The sequence below is a fragment of the Ochotona princeps genome, chromosome 4 (assembly GCF_030435755.1).
Source record: "Ochotona princeps isolate mOchPri1 chromosome 4, mOchPri1.hap1, whole genome shotgun sequence".
Classification (NCBI taxonomy): Eukaryota; Metazoa; Chordata; class Mammalia; order Lagomorpha; family Ochotonidae; genus Ochotona; species Ochotona princeps.
Window position 1 is genome coordinate 5,133,252 of NC_080835.1, and position 20,630 is coordinate 5,153,881.

General features: G+C 57.2%; 1 protein-coding gene across 1 annotated transcript; it reads right to left on the reverse strand.

Moving 5' to 3' along the window:
* Positions 1-41: 41 nt before the first annotated feature.
* CDC42EP2 (CDC42 effector protein 2) lies at positions 42-1,084 on the reverse strand. The gene has a single exon (XM_004596684.2). It carries the CDS (start codon positions 923-925, stop codon positions 275-277), a length of 651 nt encoding a protein of 216 aa, XP_004596741.1. The 5' UTR covers positions 926-1,084; the 3' UTR covers positions 42-274.
* Positions 1,085-20,630: the final 19,546 nt, after the last annotated feature.

A 20,630-nucleotide genomic window follows, 5' to 3' on the forward strand; every position in this document is an offset into this window, starting at 1 on the left:
TGTCCAAGGGGCCCAAGGGGCCTGGGGTGTGGGACGTGGGGACCCCCGTGGTGGCCCCCAGGGGTCTGACTTGTGTCTGTGTCCTTGTGGGCTATTAGGGGGAAGCAACAAGGCCCACATTGCCCCTGGGGGGAGGATGGAAGGCGGTAGTAAGCAAGGCTCAAAAGGAGAATAGACCACGTGGGTATCCCTGGGCACCACAGTGCCTCAGCCGGGGTGGGGGGAGGGGAACTGGCCCACACCCCGCCTCCTGGCATCATCCCAGCTGCAGGTCCTACGTGGGGATCTGTACTTTGCCCAGGTCCTGTTCCATGATCTGAAGGACGTCGTCCAGGATGGAGGGCCCCAGGTCCACGTGCAGGGACAGCAGGGAGCTGGCGTGGGACAAGAAAGGCTCTTCGGCGCCCGACCCAGGGGGCAGCCCATTGAGGGACGAACCAGCTTCCGGGGGCCTCCAGAGCACCAAGCCATCTGCCTCCGATGGGGAGGGCTCTGGGGAACGTGGGGGGCTCTCCAGGTGCAGGCGAGGCGGCTTGGGGGGAGCCTGAGCTGCAGGCAGGGTGAGCGCCTGGGGCCCACCCATGGCCGGCAAGGAGATGGCGTTCTTGAGCAGCGGGGACAGCCCATCTGGGAGCTCGCGCCCACGCAAGGTGCCAGTGGTGGTAGCAGCAACCCCCGTGTGGGTGAACTGGAAGGCAAGGTCACTGGACCCCTCCTCGGCCGTGCCCGGCAGGAGGTGGAACTTGCCCTGCAGGAAGGAGATGTCCCCAAACATGTCGCCGTCCCCGCCACTGCCAATGTGGATGGTGTGGCGGAAGTCCCCTAGGGGCGGGCTGATCATGTCGGATGAGAGCAGGTCCCGCAGCTTCTCCTTCTTGCCCTTGCGGCTGCCACGCTTTAGGTAGATAGGCACCTTGGCGGACATGCTGGGCTCGGCCCCAGCGCCCCTTAGCACCGCCAACCAGAGGCACGTGTTCTTGACGGGCCAGTGGCCTGGAGGCTAGACTAGTGGGTGTGAGCAAAGCTGGCCCAAGAAACTAGAAAGATCAAAGCAAGGGAGTCAGACGGAGGAGATGACAAAATTTTGGGTCTGCGGCGCACTCTGGTCTTGTCCGTTCCTGACAGCTTTGCCCTGGTCTGGGGCTGAGGAGCTGAAACACAGAAGGGACATGAGTCAGGGACACGGGGACAAACATTAGATGCGCCTGGGAACCGGTGTCCTTGAGGTGCCCCATAAAAGAAGTATATCATTGGGCAGTGTGATGGCTCAACTAGCTAATCCTCTGCATGCCAGCCATGGCATCTCATATGGCCACAGGTCCTTGTCCCGACTGCTCCACTACCCATCCAGCTCCCTACTGGTGGTCTGTGAAAGCAGCCGAGGATGGCCCAAAGCCTTGGGACCCTGTACCCATGTGGGAGATCCCGAAGAAGCTCCTGGCTCCTGACTTCAGCCTGGCCCAGCCCCAACATTTGCAGCTACAAGGTGCCGTGGTGAGCCAGAAAGGGCTCACTAGCTGTCATTCTCTCCCTCTTGCTCTGCCACTATGCCTTTCAAATCAATGAATGGATAAGTCAATAAATGCGGTTTTTAAGATTTTTTTTCTTAATTTGAAAAGTAGGTTTCCTCTGGGTCTCCTTCATGGCACAGTCCCAAGAACTTTGGTCACAAGTCCCCAGCAACAAGCAGAGACAGGAATGGGAAGTGGAACAGCCAGGAACTGGTGCCCCTATGGAATGCCAGTGCCACAGGACAGAGGATTAGCCTATGCGCCACTCTGCTGACCTCATAAATACATGTTTTTGAAAACAAGAAAAAAAGAGCATCATGAAATGGGTGTTCAATTTAGCACTTAGAACACAGGTTGGAGATATGGGTGCCTTTCGTGACCCCACTTCTGGCTGCAGGTTCCTGCTGGGGCAGACCTTGGAAGGCCTTGGTGAGGACTTATACAACGGTGCTCAATGCAGGCGGGAGACTTGGATTGAAATTCTAAGGCAGGCATTCGGGGAACAAGCCAGGGGGTGGAGCTGTGGCCGACTCTACCAACTAAACTAATCCTGACCAGGTGTCAGAGCGGTTCCCCACTTGAGCCACTGAGGGAGACCATTCCTGCCTGCCTACGACAGACAGCGCCCCAGAATGACCGCTGCTCAGATGTTGCCAGCGCTGACATCAACATGGTGGCACCTCAGGTTGGCCTTTACCTGCCTGGATCAGAAACAGCCCCCTCCCCCACTCAGCACCTCAAATTCATGAGCATGCATTATTTAGATGCATATATTATTTCTGCTGCCAGGAAAACACATCTATTTTTAATGTGGAAGAAAAAAAACACTGAAGGAAGTGTCACACTGGGCTCCCAGCAGAAGACAACGGGGGTGAGCGTTCCGCCTACTTCCCAGGGTGGGGGTGTGGTCCGTGGCGGCGGCAGCAGACACGTGTGAGCCCAGATGTAGACTCAGCACAAAAAGTCAATGAGGAAGTCCATCCAAGGTCACCCAGCGGGCAAGGGCAGGGTTAGGACGCCAGCCAGGGGAGCCCACTTGCTCCCACGGCCCCTCCCCGGGGCTGGCAGGGAGGGACAGCATGGGAGCTGTAAGTTCCTCTACTCCCATTCTTCATCCCCGGCTGAAGGGGGAAGGGCAGTGTCCTGAGGTCACCCCCAGAGCCTGGCCCTCACTTGGGAAACCCCACCCCAGCACCGGACACCCTGGGTCAGTCAGCCCAAGGGTCAGAGGCCAGCACCTGCAGCCTGCTGGGAAGCGAGAGGACACATCCCCTATTCCAGGGCAGTGATGGCTCTGCTGGGAAGGAGCTGGGGAGGGGGTTGCCAGTGGATGCCAGGAAGGAGGTCCGGAAGCCCACCCTCCTCATTCATCCGGTGTCCAGCAATGCCAGGCCTGGGGCTGCTGCCTGACCTGCACCCAGTCTGTCCTCTTGGCTGGGCCAGCAGTCCAAGAGAAGCATTCTCTTCTTCATTCAGGCAGCCTGGGGCCCAGGGAGGGGTGGGATCTGTTCAGAGCCTGGACGGGGTCACCCCACCCCGCCCCACCCCTCTACAGCGCCTGGACAGCCTGCGTGTGTCCACAACAAATCAGGCGTCCTGACCCGCCATCTCAGTCACAGCCAGATGGACCCACCCAATTCCAGATGTGGGGAGAACCGAGGCTGGGAGGGTGGGGCCGGCATCCGCTGCCCAGGGGAGGGCTGAGAATCACAAGCACCAAGCCCCAAGTATTCAGATTTGGCAATCATGAGACCCCCCCAGGCCCCAACCCGCCACGCACTTCCCTGTGGCTCAGGAACCCTAAGCAAGAGGCTGAAGCTGAGCTGGAGATGGGACATCACTTTGCCAAGGTCATGGAGTCCAGCGGGTGGATGGTGCCCAGCTGCACAGCGGGAGGCCTCGGAGCAGGCTCCCCAGGCCTTCCTTGGGGTGCCCCACTCCCTGATGTGCACAGATCTGAGAACTTGCGCTCCAGCAGGACAAGCTGGGATGGTGGGAGGGACTGTAGCTGGTTTCTGCAGCAGTGGCCGCTTGGGGATGGGGGGAGACGGGAGCCTTCTGGACACGAGCCCTGGCCTCCCTCAGAGAAAATGACTTCCTGGTGGCAGTTTCTCCTTGTCGCCAGCAATGGGAGGCCACTGGGGGCAAGCCACGTTCCAAGTCACCCTCCCCCTGCTTCAGGTCCCCTGACCTTCCACCCAGCTGCCCCGGGTTCTCTGTGACCTTGGGCCAAGTTTCACCTCCCTCCTCTACAAGTTGGGCTGCCCACAGAGCCACTGCTACTACCACCTGGGGGCAGAGGGGGTTCCACAGTTCTTCATCGCCACCAATCGACGGGGTCGCCGGGCCTCAAGCTAGCGCCCGGTACCTGGGTTCCCGGACCACGGTACCTGGAACCGGACTGAAAACCAAGGGTGTGTGGGCCCCAGGCTCCAGGCCCGCCCGGCAGCTGCGGGGTCTTTCGGGGGTCCCCCCGCCCCGGGGTCCCGTGCCCAAGCGCATCCTCCAGGTGGCGCGCGCACGCCCACTAGCTCCCTGCCTCCCGCGAAACCCGAGGGCGCCCCGGGGTCTCCTGCGCGCCCCACCCCTACTCAACCTCCAGGAAGGCGCTCCTCAAGGAGCACCGAGTCCAAGGAGGGAGCGCCAGCTGCGCCTTGCCGGCGCGGGATCCCCTCTGATCTCAGCACCACACAAGCAGGGGCAAGGAGGCGCCCAGGGACCCTGCCCACCACTCCCACCCCTGGGAGGAGCCTTCTTCCCGATCCCCAATCCCCCCTCCCCGTGCTTTCCGGCCTGGGCGATGTCCGAGTGTCCAGTCGGCACGGGGCCAGAGCTCCGGCGTGCTGCCCCTCCCTCCTCGCCCTCCCCCTCCCCAACTCCCGGCTCGGGTTCCGGCGGCGCCCACCACCCATCCCCGCCTCCTGCCCTCCGGCGCACCCAACCCCAGCCCGGATCCGTTTCAGGGCACTCGCGACTGCGGCTAAAGATAGGAGGACACCTCAGCATCGGCTAAAAATACGGCGCCCAGTCCTGGCGCGGGAACCCCGGGCGGCCGGAGGGCGCTGGGTCCCGGGGATGGGACTTGGTGGTGATGCTGAGGGGAGCGCAGCATTACTGGGAGTCTCCAATCGGGATGCGCACAGGCCCAGGGACTCTTGCAAGGGTCTTTTTGGGGGCGCTGTGGGGACCCAGGCGCGGGCGGGAAGCCCGGGGCGCCCGGGAAAGGACCTGCGCGGAGGTGAGACGGGGGCCAGCGTGGGCGCCGGCGGGACGGGCGCCCCGGGATCCAGGCGCCGAGAGCACGAGGTCCCCAACTCACCTGGAGGTGCGCAGGCGGGACGGCCGGCGGCGCGGGCGGGCTGGATCCCGGCCGTGGAGTCAGTGCGAGGACCTGCCGCCCGCCGACGAGGGCCAGCCGGCCCCGACCCCCGGCCAGGCCCCGCCCGCGGGCACGCCCCCCGGTTAAGTTCCGTCCGCGGGCACGCCCCCTCGGGACTCCACCCGCAGGGCTCGGGCCCCCGGCCCAGCTGCAGAATAGGCTGGGGCCCGCCCGGGGGCCGGCTCCTGCAAGCCGTGTTGGGTGTTCCGGGGTGGACTCTGCGGACTCCGGGTGGGCCCTTCCTCCGAACTCAAACCCTGGTTTCTAGGAGGGCCGGGGAAGCCGTGTCCGGAAGACAGACTAGTTCAGAATTCACGGTGCTTCCACCCGCTCCCTGCTCTGGCGAGGGGGTGGAGGGTTGGGCGGAGCCAGCGCTGATAGGTCCTCGGACTGCGGAGGGAATGAATGAGCTACGTCAAAATGCACGCGTGGGAGCGCTTCCAGCAGCTCGCAGTCCCCGGGGAGCAGGGGGAGCTGGCGCAGGCATATACGCATATGCGTATGTGTGTGTGCGGACAGGGTGACCTGTCCACCCCATAATTGCCGTTAGGGCAGCTGGCTTCCACAGCAAGAGTGAAGTGCCTACGGACTCATTCAATCCACTCATTCACTCAACCATTCTCCCAGCATTCCAAGCATTTTTAAAAAGATTTCTAGAATGTGGAAACAATGGTCGTATCCAATTTCCCAGAGCCCTAGCCCCTTGGTGCCCTAATCAACTATGTAAAGATTATCAAAATAAAATAATAATGGGCCCCACCCACGCCGTCATTGAGCAGGGAGTGGGATTGGGGAGGGGTGCGACCTTGGGCCTGGGGGTTGAAACTTCCTGCAGCCTGCTGGCTGCTGGTGGGTGCCAGGCTGGGGTGTCTCCATGCTCGGATCCCTGATTCCAACCACCGTGTACACGTGGTGAGCTGTCCCCAGGAGGTGAGCTCTGGGGTTTTGGTTCTTTGAATCGCTGCTTAGATAAGTCCACGTTGAACCCACTGTGCTTCTGGGATGTGAATCAATCCTAAAGATTCCCAATGACAGAGTAACTTTTCCTTTGAAGAACTTGTAATCACTGAACAATGCTGACCACCGAACTCCAGTCCATGCAAAAGCTAAGACTCGGGGCTTGTCTAGCAGGATCATATCCTATTACCTGACATGATGAGGGATCAGGAGATGGGTCACATTAGGCAGGGCCATGACATTAACTAGCACACAAGAGAACCATATCTGGGGGTAGATTTTGTGGGGGATGTGTGAGCCACACCCTGTGGAAATACTAGCCCCACTGGTTAGCTCAAGAGTTGGGGTGGGCCCGATACAATAGTGTGGCAGTTAAGGTCCTTGCCTTGAACGCGCTGGGATCCCAATGGGCACCAGTTTTAATTCCGGCAGCCCCGCTTCCCATCTAGCTCCCTGCCTGTGGCCTGGGAATGCAATCGAGGGTGGCCCAAAACCTTGGGACCCTGCACCCTCATGGGAGACCTGGAGGAGGCTCATGGCTTCAGATTGGTTCAGCTCCAGCGGTTTTGGCCGCTTGGGGAGTGAACCATCGGACAAAAGAGCTTCCTCTCTGTCTCTCCTCTGTATATCTGCCTTTCCAATAAAAATAAATAAAATCTTTGGGAAAAAAAAAAAAGAGTTGGGGTGGTGATAGACTAAGCCAGGTGTGACCAAGGAGCCTGCCATCAATCACTGGTAAAGGAACCGACAACAGTCCGGACTGGTCAAGGCAACAGCACCCGAATGTGCATTCTCAATAGGGAATGGGGTGGGCTGGGCTGCAGCGTTCACCAGCTCATACAAAGGCCAAATGGAAGACTAGACTATGCCGGGCACCGGCCTAAAACGCACTGGCATGTATGAGAACTTGGTCTGGGAGTGGATCAAGTGGAGGAACTTGGGAAACTCCCCTGGCGAGTCATAGTTCCCGCTGGTGAACATGTGCTCCAGAGCTGGGGGTTGGACAAGCTGCACAAAGTAGTTCCAACGGCTGGCCAACCTGTGGATTGGAAGTGGAAAGGGGTGTACCGGGCAGGACTGAGCAAACCTTAGCTCACGGGGCCCGGCGGCGTGGCCTAGCGGCTAAAGTCCTCACCTTGAACACCCCGGGATCCCATATGGGCACCGGTTCTAATCCCGGAAGCTCCACTTCCCATCCAGCTCCCTGCTTGTGGCCTGGGAGGGCAGTCGAGGACGGCCCAATGCACTGGAACCCTGCACCCGCGTGGGAGACCTGGAAGAGGTTCCTGGTTCCCGGCTTCGGATTGGCGCGCACCAGACCGTTGCGGCTCACTTGGGGAGTGAAACATCGGATGGAGGATCTTCCTCTCTGTCTCTCCTCCTCTCTGTATATCTGACTTTGTAATAAAAAAAAAATAAAATAAAATCTTTAAAAAAAAAAAAAAACCTTAGCTCACAAGCAATATTAGAAACCAGGATGGAGCATAGATCATGCTGAGCTAGGCTCTTGCACCTACTGGTCTGCGTGGGCCAGGGATGCTAGGCCACAGTGTCTGAGGCAGGGGCCAGGACAAGTGAGGGGCTGTGCCAAGCTGAGTCAGAGCAACCAGTGGCATACACACGATCTATGGCTGGGAACAGGCCCAGTTGGGGAGCTAAGGAGACACCCTAGCTGCATTGAGGTTCCCACCAAGGCACATGTGGGTTGGAATTGGGGGCTGTGTTCTGATCAGGATATGGTTGTAGCCTCCCTTGGCACAAGTGTGAACTGGAACTGGACACAGCAGGCCGGGCCAGACCCCAACACCATGTGGTGTTCTGAAGGACCAGGGTAGATGTGGGACGGACTAGGCTGGGTCTCAGCCCCTACTGAGGCATGTGTGAGCTGTATGTGGGTATGGATGAGCCATGGCTGGGCTGAAACATCCAGCAGTAAGAACCAGATTGGGTTGAAGGCCAGTCAGGAAAAGCCACTGTTCCTGCTAGGACAGGAGGTGAACTGAGTAGGGCTGGCTCACAGACCCACTGGTATGTGCAAAATCTAGCATGGGGAGAGGTTCTGATGGAGGAGCCTGGGCAACTCCTGCGGCAGGACGCAGACCCTGCAGGTAAGTGCAAGAAGGATAGAAAATAGCCCAGAATATGCCATGGAAAGTTTCCCACTGGCATACATTTGGCATGGGTCGGGGACAGACCAGACTGAATTAGTTCACATCATCCACTGGCGAATCAGAGCACCAGAACAGAGTGTGGGTCGAGCCAGGTTCAGTTGTGACACAAACTAGTGCACAATACAGAATGCCAAGGTGAGGTTGCCTGTACCGGATGTGACCGCAGCGCCCAACCAGCACATGTGAGAATCAGGAAGTGAGGGGGCAGAGCTGGCAGTGGGAATATGGGTGTTCCCCTGATGGACAGCTACTCCCACTGGAGAGCGTGAGTTGAGATGGGGACAGACCAGACTAAACAGGGCTACAACACCTGCACGCCTCATATGGACTAGATCAGGGAAAAGCCAGGCTGGGCTGATTGTTCCTACTGGTGCAAACTAAAATAAGAGTGGGTGAGGGTTGTTTGGACTTTGCCGCAGCATCAGCTGGCAGAAGCTGCCACTGGAGGTTAATTCTGTCAATTTAAACCACAGAATCACTTGGAGAGTGCGTAATCCGGAGTGGGAGTGGCCTGGGAGGGAAATAGTGGGCTCCTCGCTCTTGGGTTACTGCTCCCACGGGAGGGCAGGGGCTGGGGTGGCTAGACAGAGGCAGCCAACCACATCTGTGAGGGCTGGATAGTTGAGCTGGTTAGATGGAACTAGGCTTTAATACCCATTGACAAGTATAAGAGCCAAATGGGATGTGGGACAGACAGGACTAGTCTGCTACACATACTGGCAAACCAGGGCAGGGGGCAGACCTGGTGGGGGTTATTGTGGGTCGCTCCAACTAGGCTGCAGCTCCCACTGGTTTCTGTGAGGACTGAGTGTGAGCTGGGCAGAATCAGGCTGGACTGCAACACTCATTGGTTTCCGAGGAAGTCAGGGCTGGAAACAGAACCAACCCAGCAATTGCAACCACCAGCTGATCGGAGAGATGGACTGTGCCAGGCCCTGTACTTGCAAGTACACACCAGAACCTGGGCTAGGATCACCTCAGACAAAGTTTCTTTGAGGATCCCCTCAATCGAACTGCTGGATTCAGAACCCTAACCATGAAAAGACGGAGAACAGAACAGGTCAATCAACCACCTCAGCTATATGTTGGCAGTGGGGACCCGGCACAATAGCGTAGTGGTTTAAGTCCTCACCTTGCACGTGCTGGGATCTTGCTTCCCATCCAGCTCCCTGCTTATGGCCTGGGAAGGCAGTCGAGGACGGCCCAAAGCCTTGGGACCCTGCATCAGCATGGGAGACCTGGAAGAGCTCCAGGCTCCTGGCTCCGGATAGGCTCAGTTCCAGCTGTTGCGGTCACTTGGGGACTGAACCATCAGATGGAAGATCTTCCACTCTCTCTCTCCTCCTCTGTGTATATCTGTCTTTCCAATAAAAAAAAAAATCTTAAAAAAAAATTAAAAATATGTTGGCAGTGAAAAACTGGGCAAATGGAGACTCTAAAATGGACTATATCAATCAATGGATTCTTCAACGACCTCATCATGCTTGGAATGACAAGATTGGCAGCAATTCAGAACTGTTGAATTATCAAAACCACTTGAGCAAGCCCCTCGGAGCATGCCCCACATCAGGGACCTGGGGTGGGTGGGAGGCTGGGTGGGGCTTCTTCCTTAATATCCTCCTTTACCTCAGATACATGAAGGAAACAATGTGGAAATAATAGTCTTACCCTCGTTCCTGTAGCCCTTGAACCTTTTTACCCTAATTAACTATGTAAAGATTGTCAAAAATATAATTTAAAAATGGAAAAAGTTAAAAAAAATAAAATAATAATTTAAAAAATATTCTTTTTATTGGAAAGGCAAAGTTAAAACAGGGAGAGAATAGACGAAGAGAGATCTGCAAGTTCGCTCCTCAAGTGGTTGCAATGGTCAGAGCTGGGCTGATCTGAAGCCAGGAGCTTCTTCTGGTCTCCCACGGGTGGGGGGTGCAGGGTCCCATGGACTTGGACCATCTTGCACTGTTCTCCTAGGTGCATTAGCAGGGAGCTGGATCAGAAGGGGAGCAGCTGGGATTTGAGCTGGTGCCCATGTGGGATGCTGGTGGACCACATGGGTAGCTGTAGCATCACTGGCAGCCAGACAGGAGGATCAGCTTAGGAGCCTGCTGTGGGTGGATTGAATTGTTAGTCCTCCCTATGGGTCCCCCAGGCAGGGCCAGGTGCACTGCTTTTTGCGGCTGGGCACTCCTCACACGTGCTCCAGAAGCTGAGAGGGAAGGGGCCCCCTCCAGAGCCCCACTGATCTGACCTTGTCCCAGGGCTGGACCGCTACTCCATAGCATGTGTGTGTCCTCCACGACGCCTGGGCCAGTTCCCCCAGCCACAAGGGACAGCACCCCAAGTCGGCCCCATACGCTCTCAGCTCCCCATGCAGGGTGGCTCTTACAAGACCAGTCAGGTGGCTTGGAGGAAAGCCAAGCCGGGGTGGAGAGTAAGGGAGGCGATGGTGGCCGTTGACCACGCTGTAGGATCTGTAGGTGCTGGGCTTTGAAGGTGTTGTTCCAAAGCAAGGGCAGTGTTAAGGGGCGCATGCAAGTCAGGAGTGCCGAATCCTCAGGCATGAGGATGCTGGGGGGCACCTGCTGGCAGCACAGCCGCCAAGGCAGGGCACAGCGAGAGCCTGCCACCCGAGGATGTGGCTGCCTGGAGGGCATTGCTGGATGCTGGGGCAGTGCTCTCCGGCTTGGCGGCCCTGGAAACATGAACCAAAGAATTTCTGCAGGTTTCAGCTCCCTCAGGCAGAGCCACTGTGTCCACACTGTGGTCTCTGACAGAGAGGAAGGGGGGCCCATTCTCCATGTTTTGTAAGATTTATTTATTTTTGTTTCAAAGTCAGATATGCAGAGAGGAGAATCTTCCATCCAATGATTCACTCTCCAAGTGGCCGCAACGTCTGGTGCTGTGCCAGTCTGAAGCCAGGAGCCAGGATCTTCCTCCAGGTCTCCCACACGGGTGCAGGGTTCCAAGGCTTTGGGCTTTCCTCAACTGCTTTCCCAGGCCACAAGCAGGGAGCTGGATGGGAAGTGGAGCTGCCGGGATTAGAACCGGCACTCACATGGGATCCTGGTGCATTCAAGGCGAGGACTTTAGCTGCTAGGTCACCGGGCCGGGCCATATTGTTCTTTATTCTTGCCACCTCAGTTTCACCTGGAAAGCCATACACCCACACCCACCTGTGCCCCTACCAATTGCTTCTTCTGGGAGCGGGTGTTCTGGGGAGGTAGCCAGAGCCTGCGGAACTGTTTTCTGTGTGCTAAGATGGCGAATGTGGCTGCGTGCCCAGGGTGAAGAGGGGAGCCAGGGCCTCCACGCTGTCACTGGCGCCCTCCCCTGCCTGCCCATATGGATCTGGGTTAGGAGAGGCTTTAGTGCTCTGGTGTCTGAGCCCAGGACTCAGGGTCTAGGCTGGCTGTGGGGGATCAGGCCTGTGTGACACAGCTTGTCTGGGAAATGGGACAGCACCGTCAGGGCAGGGAGTTCCAAGCAGGAGAAAAACATGAGCTGCTTCATTCATGGCGAAATGCACGACCAGAGGCCCTGGCCACCGGGGACCATGGCACCAGGAATCCCCAGAACCCCGGAGCCGCTCCGAGGATACAGCCCCTTGTTCCTGCAGGGTGACCCTCAGGCGACACCCCTCCCCTGTGCCTGGCTGCTGGGGGCCTCCACAGCAGGGAGGGGGGACCTGGGCGGGGCAGAGGCTCTGGTCAGGACTGGAGGTTGGGGAGCTTTGGAGGGGCTGAGGTGTCCCCCAAGATTGGTGGTGTAGGGGGTGGTCACTGGGTACTGTGGTTTGGATGTTGACAGACATCCCCCAACCCCCACAAGGCCGAGTCAAAGGCTTGGTCCTCCAATCTGCTGTTAAAGGGTACTGAGAGACCTCACCTCAATGCCTGAAGGTGGGGCCTGTGGGAGGCCCCTGGACTGCATTCAGCTGAGAGGGCGGGGATCCATGATTGCACGGTGGGAGGGGGGATTCTAGGCATCCTAGACACAGGCAGGTACACGTCTGTTGCCATGGGATACGCCACACTCCCTCAGGAGTCTGTTGGAGACACTGGTCTCTGGGCCAGCATTGGGACACAAAAGTCCTGGCTGCCCCACTTCCCATCCAGCTCCCTGCTTGTGGCCTGGGAAAGCAGTCGAGGACGGCCCAAAGCCTTGGGACCCTGCACCTGCGTGGGAGACCCAGAAGAAACCCCTGGCTCCTGGCTTCAGATCAGCTCAGCTCTGGCCATTGTGGTCAGCTGGGGAGTGAACCAGCGGATGGAAGATCTTTCTCTTTGTCTCTTCTTCTCTCTGTAAATCTGATTTGCCTTTCTGAAAAAATGAGTTGATAAAAAAAAAAAAAAACCCAGAAAGAAAGAAAATGAACTCCAAAACCATGAACCAGGACAAAGCACCCTTTCCGAAAGTAGCTTGCCTCCACTGCTTTCTCATATGGGAGAGCTGAGGGCTCCGCACCCATGGGAGACCTGGCAGTCTCCTCACTGCCAGGCTGTGCTCAGGGGACTGCTTGAAGCTCCCCTGCCCTCCAGACATGCCACATCTTGCCCAGGCCTAGCCACCTTACTGCCGGCTGCACTACAGGGCATGGTGTCCGGCCTCTGTGGCTCAGGAAGTGGTTCTTGGCCGGTGTCTGCAGGTGCTCATTAACACCTGAAGGAGGGGCCCTGGGGTGTCCTGGGGAGCTCCTTGATGGAAATGCTTGACATCCCGTGGGAGCCCTGCAAGGAAGAGTTTATTTGAAAAGATTTTGGCTGCGGAAATGGGCTGTTGCCTGCAACTTCTCAGGCTGCCTGTCAGGGCCTGGGTGTGGTGGGGGTGGCTGGGACAGCTGGGAGGCCTGGGGGAGGCCAGACCAAGCTGCCTCCTCCAGTCTGGACCCTGAGTCCCAGAGCTGATGCCAAAGTCCAGGAGGGCAGGGCTGGATGGGCCCCTGGACACCCAGGCAGCCAGGATGGGCAGAACCCAAAATAGCATCTAGAGGGGCTGGACAGGCCACGATGGGGAGGGAGGAGGAGCACTTCTTTCTCAGCCTGCAGTGTCTCCTCCAGGGCTGGGGTGGGTTGGGCAGCCCGCCCTGCCCCCATAGCAGCTGCCTCCCCTCCCCCAGCGGGGCCGCCACGCAGGGACTGACTCAGCTCTTCCTTCCCCTCCCAGCCTTTTTCTTCCTGGAAATGCGCGGGTGTGGCCCCCAGGGGCCCTGGGGACCAAGTCAGAAGCCCCCTCCCTTCTGGGACACTCACAGGAATGAGAGGCCCAGCAGGAAAGCCACTCCTTGGCCCCTGCCCCTGCCCCTGCCAGCTGCAGGCAGCTCCTACCAGCCCCCCATGGGGGAGTGACCTAGGACCCTAGGAGATGGGGGTGGGTCATGTGGAGGTGGGACCTGGCAGTGGAGTGCTGGCCAACGTGGGAACGAGGTGTGGTGGGGGGTTCTCTGGATGTGGGCCGCACAGGCGCTGGGAGCTGGGAAGCCGCCGACCTCCCTGTCCAAGCTTGGCTTACAGGGCCAGGCTGAATTTTTCCTTAATTGTTTCTGGTTCCTTCCTCCCTTGGCCAGCGACCAAGGCCTGGCCTCGTTGCTTTCCCCTTGGAGAAGTTTGATTTGCCAGAGGCTGGGAAACTTCGGGGTGACCCTCCCACTTTCCCCTCCCCCTGCTGCTCCTCCTCCTGGGAGTTGGTGACAGGGCCTGGTTTTGGGGGGCAGGAAACTTCTCTTTAGGTCTGGATTGAACTTTCCTCTAAGGGCCGTGGGGGTTTCCAGAATGGTGACAGCTCTGTCCTTGCAGGGACTGGCCCATACTTCCTTTTAGAAGTTTCTGGACCAACCAGGCCCCATGGAGGAGGAAAACTGGGAGATGGGTCAGCAGAGGTCACTTCCAGCCAGTCCAGGAGCCTGACCTCTGCTTTGAGTGCCCACCTGTGTCTGCATCCACACAGTGCTGGACCAGAGGACAAGCAGGGGCCAAGGCTGGACAGTGGCCAAGGCCCGGGGACCACTGACCTGAGATAAATCGCTTTGCCACTGCAGCAGCCGCAGCCTGGTGTGTGTACAGGAAGGGTGGCTCAGCCAGCGAGGGAGAACCCAAGAGAATAGAGAAAGCAGGCAGGAGGATTGGCAGGCCTCCGGGAGGAGGTGCCATGTGACCGGGCACTGCTGGGCAAGTAGGAGTTTGCTGGGGAAGATGGAAAGGATGTTGCTAGAAGAGGAGGAGGCAGAAGCCTGGCTGGGCTGCGGCAGGTATGCAGTGTGGCCAGCAGCATACTGTGTCCAGAGGGCCTCGGGCCAGGAGTGGCGTGTGGCAGTGTTTCTCCTGCCTGGCATTTACTTCCATCATCATCATCATCATTATTATAAGATTTATTTTATTTTTACTGCAAAGTCAGATATACACAGAGGAGGAGAGAGAGAGAGGAAGATCTTCTGTCCAATGATTCACTCCCCAAGTGACCACAACGGCTGGTGCTGTGCCTATCTGGAGCCAGCAGCCAGGATCTTGCTCCAGGTCTCCCACACGGGTGCAGGGTCCCAAGGCCTTGGGCCGTCCTCAACTGCTTTCCCAGGCCACAAGCAGGGAGCTGGATGGGAAGTGGAGCTGCCGGGATTAAAACCGGCACCCATATGGGATCCCGGGGCATTCAAGGCGAGAACTTTAGCCGCTAGGCCACTGCGCCGGCCATATTGTTATTAAGATTCACTTGTTTATTTGAAAGGTAGAGTTAGAGAAAGTGACAGAGGTGGTGACAGAGGTGGCGACAGAGATCTTCCATCTGCTGGCTCACTTTCCAAATAGCAGCAACAGCTGAGGCTGGGTCTGGCCAGAAGCCTCCAAGTCTCCCCCATGGGTGGCTGGGGCATGAGCACCTGGACCATCATGGGCTGTTTTCCCAGGTGCGTTAGCAGGGACCTGGATGGGAAGTGAAGCAGCTGGACATGCCTGTACATGACACTGATGCTGCAGGTAGCAGCTTAACCTGTGACAATGGCCCCACATGGCTGACTGCCTGTCAGTTTCCCAGCATCTGCAGTGTGACTGACTTCACCCCAAGCCCCAAAAGTGCCCAGCCAATCTGGGCCAGAGGGATATTTCTAGATTGGGTGTTAGACACCACCAAGTGTTGGCCTGAGAACTGCTTCCTGGGAACATTTGGGTCACAGAGGCCAAGCCACTGTCCCTGATGTCTGTTGTGGCCTGCTCTGCCTGCCAGAGACGGAAGGCAGCCTGGGAAGAAGTCAAGTGAGCAAGACGCATCTGTGGGATGGGCTCGTGCTCCTAGATCCAGCCAGGCCTGTAGCAGTTCCCGGGATGGCTGCCGACAGGTTCTGGTTTTCGCCGAGTCCAGTTGTGGCTGGGTTTCAGTGTCTTGTCCCTAGGGGATTGTTGAAGGTGAAGCTGTGGGAGTTGCTGAACACGCTGGGGCAGGGGCATCAGGCCTGTGATCAAAGTCTGTTTCTTTTCCATCAAAATTGCTTGTTGGTGAAGTCATGTTTTCCTGCGGAAGGCCTGGGAGGCACACTACTTCCTTCTCACTCCCAGTTCACTCCTCCTGCCACCAATAGTGCTAACGGCTCCCTTACACACTTCCAGAGACACTGCAAGAACAAACTGAACTTCATATCTTTTTTTTTTCCTACAAGTGGCAAACATTTAGACAGAGTGCCAAGTGCTGCTGCAGGCCTGGTGGGAGCTGGGGCAGTCGGGGAGGAGGGCAGGCCGTACAGCAGGGGAACCTCGGGATGTCCTCGGAAGTGGCCACTCGTGGTGTCCCTGGATCAATACCCTTCTGATGGCTACAGTCAGTGGCCTTGGAGACCACGGGCCTCAGTGTGCAGCAGGTGTTGTCTGCAGGTCCACACACTGACAGGTGCTTGTCCAGCACCGAGATCAGGCTGTGGCCTACAGAAGCACGTCCGTAGCTCGGGAGTCCAGTGTGCCCTCGTGGGAGGGAGCCCTCCAGTTCCTGGTTCCCCAACCTGTTTGATCTTTGTCCATCTGAAAGGTAATAAGGAAACAGCTGGACCTACCCGTGGCTTTAGTGCTCGCTTTTCTCCTGTGAGGAGAGAGGCTGGGCACCTTGTTGAAGTGCAGCTGCTGTTCATTTCCTTACCATGACTTGTCTGCAGTCGACCTTGGGAAGTGGTTGGAGGCTGGGGACCTGGAAGGACACCAGATTGAAGGCAGAGGCCATGTGGGGCACAGTTGGTCTGGGAGAGACCCAGAACTGGGCTCTGGGGGTGGTATGGAAGCGGAGTGGAAGATGTGAAGATGGGGCTTGGGGTGGGTATTTGGTCTGGGCGGTGATAACAGTGGTGTCTGCCTTGGCATGTGGGGTGCCTAGGTCTGAGTCCCAGCTGCGCCATCCATGCCAGCTTCCTGTTAGTGGGCATCTTGGGAGGTAGTAGGTAGTGGCTCAAGTAGCTGGGTCCCTGCTACCCACGTGGGAGACCTGGATGGAGTTCCAGGCTCCTGGCTTCCTCCTGGCCTGATCCTAATGTTGTGGTCATTTGGGAAGAGAACCAGCAGAGGGGGGGCTCTCTCTGTTTGTCTTTTAAATTAAGTATATGCAAACGTTTTAAAGAGAGAGAGAAATTGGGGTTTGGTAAAGGGCCAGTCCCCACTGCTGGGGTTCATGACTTTCCTGATGGTGAGGAGGTGGTACAGTGAGGATTCTGGGGACTGCTCTTGTGCTGCCTGCCTGCCCTCCATTTCCAGGTGCCAAACCATGCATCTTGTGGTCACACACCCTGCCCACATCCTCCGGTGGCCGTGGCCCCTCAGCAGGGCCCCCGTGGCCATCTCCAGCCTGCAGCTGCCTCTCTATTCCCACTGCCCAGTCACGGAGTCCAAGGTCACGGCTAGCCTCCCAGCTGACTGACTTGCGCTTTGCCCTGGGCTCTGGTGTTTGCCTCTCTGTGTCACAGGCCCACCAGGTGAATCCTGAGCCCCTGAGCACTCGGCTGTCCCTCAGGGACACCTTCTGGACCCTCAGTGGACGTCGTAGACACTCTCATTCACTGTGCCATCACCATTCAACTCACATCTGCTGCCCAGCATGCTTGCCTCATCCAGGCACCTGGTGAACGGGGGTGGATGGATGACAGGGTGCTGGGGGTTGCTGTGTTTGGATGCTGGGAGCTTGGCCACAGGTGTGTTGATGTTGGGAGGTGGCAGAACCCTTTAGGAAGCAGAGCCTTGTGATGTGGCCCGGGAGGCCCCTTGGTAGAGGGCGAGAACGCACCAGACCACAGGAGTCTCCATCCGGGGAGCTGAATCAACCTTTTCTCCCAGAACACCCAGCTCTCCCAACAGTAAACTCGCTGCTGCAGGTGCATGGGAGCCGAGTGCCAGGACGTGGCCACTACAGCTTGGTCCCCCTCTTGGGCCTGCTTGGCTTATGGTCACACATTTACCAGACCGAAGTCAGGAGCCAGAATTCTATCTGGGTCATTTTACATGAGTGTTGGGGGTCACAGCATTTGACTCCTCACTGCTGCCTTCCAAAAGTGCTAGCAGGGAGCTGGGTCAGAGGTCAAAGTGGAGGTGGGAAATCCATCCTGCGTGCCCTTATATGCGACCCGGAGTCACACAGTGGCTTAACCCACGGCACCACAAGGCCCACCTTGACCCCAATACTGGCATGGCAGTGGTGTGGGGTGGAATTCCTCTCTGTCTCTTATACCAGGAGACTCCCACACAGGTCAGCCAAGGGTGTGGTGGCCTATGGTGCAGGTATATCCCCTCTTGTCCCTCCATGGAACCTGTTTCCAGAAGGTAGCAGGGCAGGTGTCTGGGCAGGTGCCCCTGTGTAAGCTGAACCCATGTGTGTTCTTCCTTCTCAGTGAGTCAATGCAGGGTGGTGTGCAAGAAGGTGGGGCTGGGTTTTTTTTTTTAATTTATTTTTATTGGAAAGGCAGATTTACAGAGGAGATAGGGAAAGATCTTCCATCTTCTGGTTCACTCCCCAAGTGGTTGCAATGACTAGAGCTGAGCTGATCCAAAGCCAGGAGCCAGGATCTCCCATGGGGGTGCAGGATCCCAAGGCTTTGGGCTGTCCTTCACTGCTTTTCCAGGCTACAAGCATGAAGTGGAGCAGCCGGGACATAAGCCAGCACATATATGGGCTCCCAGTGTTGCAGGCAGCTTAGTATGCCACACCATAGTGTCATCCCTGCTCACGGTGAATGTTTCCAGTAGAATATGCAGGTGACTATCTCTCTTGTTTTAAAGATTTTTATTTGAAAGGCAAATTTTACAGAGAGGGATTGAGATCTTCCAAATGCTCACACCCGAAGCAGGGCTAAACCAAAGCCGAGAGCTGTCCCCTCACCCTGTGAAATGTCACCCTGTCCTCTGTTCTGTAGGGGTGCTGAGAGGGTGGAGCTTACTGCCTCCCAGGGCCAGGCGGGGCAGGGTGCAGACTGGCGCCCAGCTCCTCCCAGCTCACAGGGAGACGCCTCCATCCAGACTGCCTGCTTCAGTTCCTGTGAGGCTCCTGGGCAAATGCCTAGACCACTCGGAGACCAGAACCCAGGTCACTGGGGTCCCAGGGTAGAAGCTGGCAATAGGTCTGGCTACTCAGCCAGGAACAAGCCAAACTGGCGCGGTGGGCGTGGCAGGAGCACCTGAGTGCCTGGGTGCTGATCCAGCCCCACCCCCAGACCTCCCTGCCCCTACTCCTGAATCCCTGCCCCAGCCAGTCCCAGCTCTGCAGCTTCTGCTTCACACACACTGTGGACCAGTTTCCCCTCGTGGTGGCAAAATTGGTTATTTTGCCTTTGCAGCTGTCTTTTCTGCCAGCTCAAGCCTTGGAGTTTCATGTGTGTGGACAGCCTCCGGTCACAGCAATCCCTGACTGGTGGCTGCAGCCAGATGTCACCTGGTTGAAGTGGGGCAGGAGCTGGGGTTGGATCCCCGACAGGGAAGCTGGAGTGGAGGGCAGAGGGGTGCTGTCTGGCTCTGCTCCCACAGGGTCCTGGTCTGCAGCCTGCTCACCCCAGTTGTGCTGTGAGGGGAAGGCCGGACGCTGTCCCTCCCCGATTCCCAGGAAGCGCAGAAATCAAGGCCAGGAGCATGGAACTCCTGGGTTGCCCAAGGGTCAAAGAGCCTGTGCCACTTCCTGCCCCCATCTTCCCAGGAGTGCTGGCAGGAAGCTGAACTGGAGTGGGCACTGTGGCACAGGTGCCAGCATCACCAGGGGCTGACCTGCCCTGCTTCTTTCTGAACAATGTGGTGCAGCCAGCTACATGGTGGGATGTTAGGAAAGAGGTGTGACAGTGTGGTGGTGATGGGTTAAGTTTCTGCCTGTGGCTGTGGCATTTCACGGGGCCCAGTCAGAGATGGGACAGAGCCGAGAAGCCAGCTCAGTGGTGGTGGGGAGCTGCAGGGCTGGGCTGGGCGACCCTAGGTTGAAGAAGGCATGAAGCCCAGTGCAGGTGGAGGGCCTGAAGGGCATGGCGTGATGTCACTCCACCTCCAGTGGAGCCTGCGTGAGAAATCGCCGGGCTGAGGCGGAAGCTTCAAGGAAGGATGCCTCCTGGATTCGGCTGCATCTCTAGTGGTCCTGGCATTCCTGGCTGTACTCTTTACTCTTATCTTTATGGCTGGAATAATATTGTTTATGTGTGGCAAAGGCTCAATGTTCCTTTATAGTTCTATGAAGCCTTCTGACAGGAGACTGGACAAGGATAGCAAACAGTATGAGATAAAAACTATTAAGTCACTAGCTTTAATAGATCTACCTGGAACTATTTTTGAGAATTCCTAAAAAAGAAGATTATAGTAGAAATCTATAGCTTAAAAAGCCATACAGGAAGAAAAGCTAAGAAAAATAGACAAGTTAATATTAAAACCAATGTAAGGCACAAAACACAATGAGAGCTAACTGCTTAATGATTAAAACTGTAGCCAGTTTGGTAGCTAGTGCCAAACTGTGTCCACAAGAAACAGCAACTGCATTCTGTCACCAGGCTATTAGAGAATAATCTTTTTTCGTCAGACCCGCTTGCCTCCCTGGAATAATTGTTTGCAGAAATGTAATCACATGAATAAGCAAGAAAATGTCCCTTTGCAATAATCTATTGTATATAAGCTGATACCTTGCTTTTGCAAAATGCACTCAGATACAACTGCCTTGAGTTGGCGTGTCTGTCACTCGCCGAATCCTTGCCACCGTTCCCGGGGTCCTGCTCCTGTCGGACTGATTGCTCCCGGCCGAGCCGGTCCGTCGCAGCGTGACTCTTGTCCTCCAAGCCCTGACTCCAGTGCCCTTCGTGGTATCCACTTGGGTTCCCACGCACAGGAGCCACAGTGAGTGAAGGGTCCTTCCCAGGCACACTGCATACCCTAACCCTGACCATGGCCATACCTCGTGAGGAGGCCAAGGGAGGGGCCTGTGAAGTAGATGGGTAGGGTCTCCCTAGGTCCCCAGACCCCATGGCTGAGATGCCACAGGGAAACTGGTGCCACAGCAGAAGTGAGGCAGGGCCAGCCTGCAGCTGCTTGGCACCAACTTTCTGACCAGGTGGCCTGGGGGAGAGGCGCCGGCCAGACCTGCCTGCCCCATGGAGTTTGCATCCTGCCTTCCGCTTTAGTCTGTGCTGCCTGCCTG

Bases quoted from the DNA above. Each gene is read 5' to 3' on its own strand.
- CDC42EP2 (XM_004596684.2), bottom strand. From the start codon at position 925: ATGTCCGCCAAGGTGCCTATCTACCTAAAGCGTGGCAGCCGCAAGGGC.